This window comes from Otolemur garnettii, unplaced genomic scaffold (genome assembly GCF_000181295.1).
Source record: "Otolemur garnettii isolate 467f Iridium unplaced genomic scaffold, OtoGar3 scaffold00016, whole genome shotgun sequence".
In the NCBI taxonomy this organism is placed as follows: Eukaryota; Metazoa; Chordata; class Mammalia; order Primates; family Galagidae; genus Otolemur; species Otolemur garnettii.
This window is the reverse complement of record NW_003852411.1, coordinates 20829557-20840314: the sequence shown is the minus strand read 5'-3', so window position 1 is coordinate 20840314 and position 10758 is coordinate 20829557. Positions and strand designations below refer to the sequence as shown.

The following is a 10758-nucleotide window of genomic DNA, read 5'->3' as shown; positions in this document are numbered from 1 at the left end:
TTTTATTTTTTTCTTTTAATTAGGACTTTCCTTTAAACTGCATTGTAATAGAACATAAAGCAGAGAGCTAAACAATCTGGGTTTTTATCTTCCCTTTGTGGAGAACTTTTCACTTTACTGAGCTAATTATGGGTAGGCATGTCCAGCATGACGGTCAGGTTGTGGCGTCAAAAGCTGAGAGAGCTTTCCCTCACTCAGTCATGGACGTTTTAGAGTTAGTCTGTTGAAGGCACAGATTGGTGACCAACTGGAGTTAGACTGGGCATGGAGATGGAGGTAGGAGTAGCTGACCATTTTGCATGGCACCTCAAGGACCTGAACTGTGAGTGACAGGTCACTCCGAGTGATGAGCCATTCAGTCCTGGGCACATCAGGCAGCACCTGAAACTCCCACCTTCCTTTCTGCCACAGTCTAACTTAAGGTTCCTTTCTACGAGGCAGGTGATCTGACAAGTCAAATTAATAAACACTAAGGTGGGGCAGTGCCTGTGGCTCAAAGGAGTAAGGTGCCAGCCCCATATGCCAGAGGTGGTGGGTTCAAACCCAGCCCTGGCCGAAAATAAATAGATAAATAAGTATTAAGGTGTTACAGGGCAGCTTCATTAGCAACGTTAGCCCCATTTTAACAGTGTTTCCCCAGACGTAAAGAGATAACAAGGGAGTGACTGAAATGGAAGGAATTTTGAGCATCTCCGAAGGGTGGTAGAGGGGAGAGTTGGCGTCTCTTCTCACTATTGTCTACATGGATATTCTCAAATGTATATATGATTTTTGAAGTTTTGAATGATTAGGAGAACAGTAGAGGTTGACTTTTATCTCATGAGTTAGCGCTCAATCTGTTATATGCGTGCATGATTTTTGTTTTGTTTTATTTAGCAACTTACCAACCACATTCGAGATACGCTGCCTAACTTTAGGAACAAACTCCAGGGACAGTTGCTGTCCATAGAACACGAAGTAGAAGCCTACAAAAACTTCAAACCAGAAGACCCCACCAGGAAGACCAAAGCATTGCTGCAGTACGTCACCTTTGCCTTCCTCTGTTCAGCATTTTAAACTAATTTCTTCAATTTGCTTTGGCCTTGGTCTATTTGTCACGTTGTTTTTTAGGTTTAACAGAGAGGCAGCAAGTAAACTATATGAGGCCCACTGTATGTTCTACAGGGACCCTTGAATCTTCATGTTTTATTGAAGAGAAATTATTGATCTTAAGTCTATAATTACAAATTTAGCAATCCCCATGCCCAAGTGAATTGTTTTTAAGACTGGACTCAGTGAGTAAAACCAGTAGTGGTAACTCAGCAGAATTTTTTTCTCCTTAGTCTTAGAAATGTGTAAATTCAGATGAGAATGTCATTTGTATTTTTCAGCTGTTTCTATCGATGTCAGTTGTACTTACTTTTTATTTCAATCACTTTATGTAATTTTTCCTTGTGCATTATTCAGTGGAATGAGAGCTAAGCATTTAATTTTAAAGAATATGGTCAATAATGCCATATTTAAATTTTGTTTCTATTTTTGGGAGTGATTGTCATGTAAACCTTTAAAAATGCAAATGAGGAAATCATCAGCCATCTTTTCACTCCTGTATTCCCTCCTTCTCATCTTATCCTCAGATTACTACCCTTGTCTTTGAAGGGACATGGGATAGCACAGCAAAGTTGCTGGAGAATTAACAGCTTGTTGTATCTTAGACCTTTATTCTCTCCCTTACCCCCTCTGACATCATCTGTCTCTTCATCACTGCACTGTAACCTGCATCAGGTTCCTCACGACCAGAAAACCCCCCTGCCCTGCTTACTTTCCAGGACACCTGAGCTTTACCTCCAAAGATGAGGATCAAAACACCTGGACTGTGGCATTCATTCATCCATTCATCCATTCATTCACCTTCAGTGAACTTTTTCCTTACAATGTGAACTTGGCATTTAAAATTCACAATATAATTTCTTGATGGGGAGATTTCCAGATGCCCATAAATAATATTTCTTTAAATGTTGTTTTAAATAAACATCTTAAATGCATTATCTTCTATTTTCTTATTTAAAAAGTCGTAAGAGAATACAAAGGAAAAAGTTTTTGCTTGGATGTAACTCTTCCCCAGTTTGTTCTTTTTATTCTTGGGCTTGGTTAAGACCTTGTAGGAATTTTTTAAGTAAGAGAGAAAGAAAAACTATTTCTGTTTAGGTCCTAGGCTATTACCTTTACATCCAACAAAAATTATTCTCAAAGATGGGGTCTTGTCTCTGTGACTTGATTGGACTGAGATGATAGAATTTTTCATGGTTATAGATACTTGACCTGTAGGGGCAGACTCAGCTCTGTTTTCATGGTCCTGTGCTTTCTTTCTTTCTTTTTTTTAATTAAATGATAGCTGTATACATTAATGCAAACATGGGGTACAGTGTAGTGTTTTCATATACAATTTGAAATACTTTCATCAAGCTGGTTCACATAGATTTCATGTCATTTGCTTAGTCATTGTGTCGAAACATTTATATTCTAGTTCTAGAAAAGTTCACTTGTACCCTTGTTAGACAGGTGGTGGGAGGGTAACCGGAAAGACCGGAAAGGTCCTGTGCTTTCTGATCGGTTTCTTTTCTTTCTTCCTTCTTTCCTGCTTTTCTTCCTTTCTTTCTTTTTCTTCTAATCTCTTCATGCACTCAGGGTCTGGTTCTATATTACATGCCAGGGATTCAACAAGGAATAGAATTTTTGCCCTCAAGAAGTCATAGCAGAACAGGGGAACATGGACACATAAGCAATTGTGTTCAAATCTAAGGAATGCTGTTTCTTGTAAGTATAAAATGTTAAGGGAGTCCCATGAGGCAGCAGTTACATGTAAGCAAGGGTGTGAGTTCACGGAAAATTCTTGAGACCTTGGCATGTGAGAGGAGTTTGTTGGGTGGAAATAGGAAGGCGAGGTAGAAGTGTGAACTTTGATACAGCTTGTTCTAGATCAGTAAGTGGGCCAGGTGGCCAGAGGATAGGGTTTGGGGGAAGTGAGTGGCTAAATTTTCTAAAATTTCTTGGTGTTTCAATCCAAAATTTCATATTATACCTTTCTTAATGTTATTAAAAAAAATAACATTAGCATAGGCACAAACATGGCAAAACCCAATTACATTCTAGCTTTTCTGGCCTAAATGGTTTGCAGTTACTTTTAACTCACTCATGACTTTGATGGAAGAGAATGAAAAGGTACACGTTTTAGACAGTTTGCATTTTTTTTTCCTATTAGATTTTGAATTGGAAAGTAGTTCCAGTACGTCAAAATTAGTTTCTAAACCTAGTAATCACAAATGGAAAGAGTTATTTTCTTTCTACATTTTTTTAAAACCAGCCATTTCGTTCTTTCTGTGAACAAATATATATTGAATCTCTTTAACTTGCTGAACAAGAAAACATAAATAAAATGCGTGGTCCTTGCCCTTGTGAGAGTGACTGCTGGCCAGGGCCATGGCAGTGCCCTCTGCCAAGTGCTGTGCTAGAAACATGCTCAGGAAGCAGATCTGGTCCTTAATCGGGGTGACGATGAGGAGTGTGGTGGATAGGACCATGGATCACAGATTTCCTGGAAAAACTAATGCTTGAGCTGGGTCTCAAGGACAGATAAACATTAGCTAGGCAAGGGGTGTGATCAGAGCAGGGGGGCGTGAAAAATGGCTTCTCTGTCTATAACACACCCAACAGGAGTCTGGGGTCACTGTGATGAGGAGCACAAACCCTGTGGCCTCCCTACGAACAAGTTCCCTACATGTGAAAACGAAGAAAAAAAATATGAAATGTGTGTGGCGGGTATATGGCTGATCACTGTATAATTTTCTCAACTGCAGTGTGTGTTTGAAAAATTGCCTAATAAAATATTGGAAAATTAAAAAAATATATATTAGCTAGGCAAAGCAGCAAGGGATGGAGAGAATGGTGTTCTGAGCAGAAAGAAAAACAAATGTAAAGGCAGAGAGGCCCGGGACATTTGGGAGCTGCAGATGGTTTTCTTCTGGTTGGCTTGGAAGGCGAGCAGATGAGTGGTGAGTGATGGGCCAAAGAGACAGCCAGGGGCAGACCGTAGAGAATCTTGGGAGATGGTTAAGGAATTTTGATTTTATTATCAAACTGTGAGGAGCCATTGAAAAACAAGGCCAGACCTAGTTGTAGTGGGGCATGGAGCCACAAGTCTGTGTTGACCTTGATGGGGAGAAACCCCAAAGCAGGGTGGTCACCTAGAGGTGGCTTTAGTGATCCCATGAGACATTGCTGAGGGCTGACCGAGGCAGTGTTGGTGGGGGCTGAGGGTGCTGAAGAGAAAGAGATAGGTCCTCTGAGGGATGTGAAGAGGGGGAACGACCAACAACTGGTGACTCCCCGGAAATGCAGGGTAAGGGACGGGGAGGTATACAGGATGCCCCTGATTCTCTGCCTTGGGTGGGTGGTGCCACCCACTATGAGGGGAATTCAGAAATGAGGGAGAATCAGCAGATTTGGGAGTGAGAGAAGCTGAAAAGTTCCATTTTAGGTGTGCTGAGTTCGAGGCAGTAAATAAATGGGATGTAGACAGTTGGGCATATGGGCTGCTCACTCTCTCCGTGAAAGACTAGTTTCTTGATAACCTTTGCAGCTGTGGCATCCTTGAGATCACCTAGGATGAATGTACAGGATGAGTAGAAATGTGATATTGGGGGCAGGAAAGATAGCTCAAAGAATATGAGGGGGGTTGCCTGGAGTGCCTGGAACACCAGACAAACGTGATACTCTAGGATCCCAGGTTCATTTGACTTTTCTGCATAGAGTTTTCTGGCTTAACTTTAATAGTTAGTGTAAATATTCTTTAAATACCACTTCATAGTTGCAACCAAATGAACAGAATGCATTTAAATACAGAAATTTAAAAAATATTTATTCTAATTAAATGTCAAACATCTTGACAATACTTATTTCCTATAATCGCATTCTGAGTGCTGACTAGAGTGCATTGTTAATCCTGCCAGTAGGTGCCACTAAGAACACCCGAGAGAGGATCCTGAAGGAAAACCGTAGTCCAGTAAAATGAGGAATGCAAAAGCTTGGAACTTTAACTTGAATTTCTTCCTCTGTCACAATTACAGGATGGTTCAGCAATTTGCCGTGGACTTTGAGAAGAGAATCGAAGGTTCAGGGGACCAAGTGGATACCCTGGAACTCTCGGGTGGTGCTAAAATCAATCGTATTTTCCACGAACGCTTTCCTTTTGAGATAGTAAAGGTTTGTACCATTTTTTTTTCTTTTGTTTCATTCATTCTGTATTCTATTTTACAGGACTCTTGATACAGTATTATGTCAGTGTTATGAGACAAAGATAGTTCTTTGAATAAAAACTTCCACACTCAGGTAATGAAATTCAGGAGAGAAATATTCTGGCTTTACTTCATGGGATCTACCTACATTATTTCAAAAAATACTAATGGAGTTTCCTATGGTGTTTACTTGTCTGTTAAATTTAAAAGGATTTCTTCAGCACCTTCTAGGCACCAAAGTTTTAGGTGCCAGTGATCAGAACAGAGAAGGTCCTTGCCTGCCTAGGGAGAAAGACAGAAAATTAGCAAGTAGACAAAAATGAGGAAATATCAAGTGCTTTTAGGACGTGAGAGATGGGGACTGAGTGAGCCACTTTTAAAGGGGTTTTTGGAAAGTTCTGTCTGTGCAGGGGCCATCTAAGCTGAGCCCAGAGTGCTGTGAGTAGTAGTGCCCATAGACTATGCTCCTTGCCTTGTAACAGTCTGGGCGAGGAAGGGCTCTCAAGGCAGAAGCAGAAGCAGCAACCTTGGGCAAAGCCCTGAAGTGGGAAGGAGTGTGGCAGATGAAGAAGTGATGAGACTGATGAAGGGGAGGGGTATGTGACGGATTTAGAGGGAAAAGAAGCTCAAGTTCATGCAGCAAGGCTGTCTAGGTTGACGTGGACGTAAGATGTTTACATTTAAAAATGGGAAGTTACAGGAGAGTTGTAAGCGAGGGTATGACTCGAGTGGGTTGATTATTTTATTTTATTTTATTTTTTTTATTTTTATTTTTATTTTTTTTTGAGACAGTGCCTCAAGCTGTCCCCCTGGGCAGAGTGCCATGGCATTACAGCTCACAGCAACCTCCAACTCCTGGGGTTAAGCAAGTCTCCTGCCTCCGCCTCCCAAGTAGCTGGGATCACAGGCGCCCGCCACAACGCCCGGCTATTTTTTTGGTTGCAGCCGTCATTGTTGTTTGGCGGGTCCGGGCTGGGGATTTGAACCCGCCACCTTAGGTGTACGTGGCTGGCGCCTTAGCCGGTTGATTATTTTAAAAGGAGACTATGCCTGTTGTATTATAAAGGGGCAAGGGACAAGAAAGTTCGGGAAACAGCTGGGCCAGACCAGGGTAGATGCACTTTCTGTAGGACCTGAAGCTTCTACAATTTTGAAGGCCCCCTAGAAGAAGAGGAATACAAACTTAAAAACACACAGACACAGAGTCTTGGAAGAGGCTAGTGCCAGGGAGAAATCCCGAAACGTACACTTCTCCAGCTTCTCAGTCAAAATGCCCTGGCAAGAGAAGGTGGCAAGAGATAGATGGCTTCGGGATTTTGGAGGTGCGGTCCATAGGGCTTGAGTTGATATGGGGAAAGGAAGAAAGAAGATTTGAGATGATTCCTAAGGTTTTGGCTTTCACAGCTGAGTGAATGGTGGGGCCCATCAGATGAAGAAAAGCTGCTTGTGTGGTGATGTGAATCAAGAGTTCTGTTTTGGGCATGCTAAGGGTCCAATGCCCAATAGGCAGGAAAGTCACTTTTAGGGACTACACTACTTGCCTCACATACCAAGAAGTGGGTGCTAATGTCTTGCCGTGGGAGGCAGATGAGTAAATAGATAGTTTCATTAACACAGGGTGTTATGGAAACAGCCCACAGATGGAAATCCCGGCCCAAATGTGTAAGGGAGCCAGACTTCTGAGCTGAGCTTGGAAGGATGAGCAGCTAGTTCAGCAGGAGGAGGCAGGGTAGGACAAGGGGGTGTTTCAGACAAAAAGGGGGGAGCAATGAAAGCTGTGAGCTGTGAGGCCAGAGGGTGTGGATAGGCACCTGAAGCAATCCATCATCCTAGGGCACACCGGGTAGTGGGGGAAACAGACAATGAGGCTGGAGAGGCCAAGTCTCAGAAGGCAGGGGCTGGACTCGGTGTTCCCGGCATATTCCTTCCAGCTCTAAGCTCTGTGACACTTTGATCCTACTTCCAAGCAGATTTACGGTTCTTAGGACTTCTGGGAAATATTTGTACAGCAATCTCTCCTGCGTTGGCTTGGTGAAATATTAATTTTCTTCTATAAAGAAGCCTTGTGCTCAGGTGGTTAAAATGGCGGGGACAAAACATGGCCATTGTTAATTTCAGGACAGCTGCACTGCTGATGCACGTTGGGGGACGCCCTCATGTATACACCGGCCTGTGCCTTCAAATTTACTTACATTCACGTAAGAATGAAGAATTATGTATTTCAAGTGAATGGCCAGATTTATGTCCAGAAGGCATGCTTTATGCGTTGTACTCTGTATCTAAGCTGGAGTTGAAATCCGTTGCAGTAAAACTCCCAGAAATCCCTAGTGTTCTATGTTGCCTTGAACTTTATATAAACAGATGTTTTGACCATCTGGGTCTAGGTTAGGAGAGACATGAGTATCCATTTATTAATAACTAAGTCAAGTTATTCTCATTCTGTATATTCAACAATATTATTATTCCAGGGAATTAAGTGTCATATAACCATGGCTCATTTTGCATCTGCAGATGGAGTTCAATGAGAAAGAATTGCGAAGAGAAATAAGCTATGCAATCAAAAACATACACGGAATCAGGCAAGTGGTTCCCATTTTTCTTGTCTTCAGTTCAAGCTACCATAAGAAAATGAATGTTTATAAATGGCTGGTAAAGTAGCCTTTTCATCACTGAACAGAGTACAGAGGTGGGAGTAAGAAAAAGGAGATCCCAGTTTTGTATTTAATGATGGCTTCCCGTATTGTTATAGTCAAGTTTTTTCCAATTAAAAAAGCAAAAGTGCTCTCTGTATTCTGTACAATAGGGAATTCACAGATGAGCCTTTGGCTCTGGTTTCCAGAGTCTTCGGTTTGAGTGAGGGAGGCCTGATGTGCTTATAAGTGATCATTACTTACACAGAGAAAAGGATAGATTGATTTTGACTAGAGTTGTGGGTCAAGACTGGGAAAGATTAATGTAAGTAGTTACTTTGGAGTTCATCCTTGCCTGTGGACAGAATGACTTCAACAGGCCAAGCTGTGTTGTGTGTGTGCCTGTGTACATGTGTGTGTGTGTATCTCAGCTCAAGCTATTATAACGAGCAGCTTATGAACAGCAGATACTTGTTTCTTATGGTCCTGGAGGCTGGAGGTCTAAGATGAGGGTACCAGCATGGGGGTTCTTGTTAGAGTCCTCTTCCAGGTTGAAGACTGCTGACTTCTCGTGGTACCTGTGGCAGAAAGAGACCTAGTTACCAGACCTCTTTTTATAGGAGCTCTAACCCCATTTGTGAAGGCCTCATCCTAATGACCTAATTACCTCTTGAAGGCCCCACTTCCCTAAAACCATCACCTTGAGGAGATAAGGTTTCAACATATGAATTTTAGGAAGAACATTCAGGTCATAACACTTTCTTTGAAGAACTATGATAAGAAAAACCCATGTTTCTTGGTTCATGCACAGAGACTAAACATAATTTAATGAGCATATGTTAAATTGAAGCATCCTGAATTAAGGTAATAAAACTTAGGCTGCCCAGTTCATAGATTACCTCATCTGCGGGAGATGTCTATCTGTTGTCAGCTGTGACTTGACATTTGCTAGAGGGCCAGTTGAGGTATGTTGGAAAGAGACCCTGTAAGTCTCTTTGCATGAGTAGTAGAAGCCAGCTTTGCATGAGGAACCTGATGGAAGAGCTGCTTTATTTTTCCTCCATGTTTTGCTAACACTGAGAGCCAACCATTAGCCAGGGAGAGAGGCAGTCGGTGGGGGGCAAACTAAGATAAATAGGAGAACACCTCTAGCTATAGGAGAGTAATGGGACTGAAAAGCATGCCTGGATTATTGCAGAGTGAAGTAAAATGTTGAGGTTCAGAGCAGGAAGACCGTTTCAGCAGCAAGACTGGGAAGGAGTGTGGGGAAGTGGTTGCTTTTGATCTGGGCTTTGAAAACCTGGTGGAATTTGGACAGGCTGAAATTGTGGAAAGGATGAAATGAATATCCCAGGCAAAGGTAAAGACATAAAATACTTGTATGAATAAAGGCAAATTGACTGAGACCTCGGGTGCATGAAGGAGGAGGAGGAAAAGGACTATAAAGGAAGGTAGAGGCAGACAGGGGGACAGTTTTTAATATTAGCCTAAATGATTTGGATTTTATTCTGTGCCCAGCATGGACAAATTACAGTGATGGTGTAATATGATTACTATAGTTAGACACAGAGGTGTGGACTGGGTGCCAAGTAAATGATAAGAAGGGATGCTGAGTAAAGCTGGTGTGAGGGAAGCAGTAAAGACATTTCCTTAGGGGAGCGCCTGTGGCTCAAAGGAGTAGGGAGCCAGCCCCCTATGCCAGAGGTGGTGGGTTCAAACCCAACCCTGGCCAAAAACTGCAAAAAAAAAAAAAAGACATTTCCTACAGAGACCTGCTGTACCATTGAGCCTTGAAGGAAGAGAAGTTAATCAGATAGAGCTGAGGAGGAGAGGAGAAGAGCATTTGGAAAGGGAGGTCCAGTGCCAAAACCTTAAGTCATGGCGGATGCTCAGAGCTCAGGGAACCCTCTTGTTGTAGCTCTTCTCTGTTGACTTTTTGTTTACATGTGAGTGATCATTTTTCACTTTTTATGAAACACACACACGCACACACATGGACATGTACAGTATATTAGCTTCCCTGACCTTCTACTCGGCATAAGGAAAGCATTATTTTGACACAAGTTTGAATTAATTTTAGCCAAAAGGAAGATCCTTTCTATTTTGGCTGTGATTTATAATTTTTGTAAATTATAAAATCCATAATCTAGGCATCTTGAAATATCGAAATTCATCTTTGGCTCCACTTACCGTCCTCTTCATTTAATAGGCCAGGACCTCAGGTTGGGAACCACCAAGCCCACTGTAATATAAAAGCTCTGTGAAAAGAATACATCATATAGTCAAGAGACTCCACTATTTCAGTGTACCAAAAGCGAGGCTTTCTTGCCACTCCACAAAGGCCAAGAGAGGACTACTTTTGGAATCTTTTAGCAATAGGAATTTAAATTTAGGGCACCATTTTTATTGTAGTGTTTTTTTTTAATTGCTGTGAAACAGTGAGATAAGACAAATTACAGGTAAATATTTGTTAAAGGTCATGTTGAAGGCCATGTAAACATTTTGGGCACTGTTTTTAGCTAGTGTTAATCTTCTATAGATATGGGCCTTTTCTTATGGTTTAGCAGTAATGAAGATATTACAATAACAGTGCTATGGATAACTTGGTCTATTGCATACGTAAGTGGCATCTTCATTTAAACATGTATCAAAAGATTATTGAGTATTACTCAATTTTTAACCATCTCATGTGCTCCTTTTTTCTTATATTCAGGACAGGGTTGTTTACTCCAGATATGGCATTTGAAGCAATAGTCAAGAAACAGATTGTGAAGCTGAAAGGGCCTTCCTTGAAGAGTGTAGATCTGGTAATACAAGAATTAATCAACACAGTCAAAAAGTGTACCAAAAAGGTA

The 10758-nt window shown here is 41.6% G+C and overlaps 1 protein-coding gene and 1 non-coding gene across 2 annotated transcripts in view; both read left to right on the top strand.

Moving 5' to 3' along the window:
• Window positions 1-10758, top strand: part of DNM3 (dynamin 3) — a 549381-nt gene that overhangs the window by 204518 nt on the left and 334105 nt on the right. The window contains exons 7-10 of the mRNA XM_023510815.1: window positions 877-1019; window positions 5106-5241; window positions 7785-7852; window positions 10617-10755. Of these exons, the coding sequence (XP_023366583.1) occupies window positions 877-1019; window positions 5106-5241; window positions 7785-7852; window positions 10617-10755 (486 nt within the window). The remainder of the gene's footprint in view (window positions 1-876; window positions 1020-5105; window positions 5242-7784; window positions 7853-10616; window positions 10756-10758) is intronic.
• On the top strand, window positions 3632-3761 carry LOC111723841. The gene has a single exon (XR_002772294.1). It is a non-coding gene; the product is annotated as a small nucleolar RNA SNORA11 (small nucleolar RNA).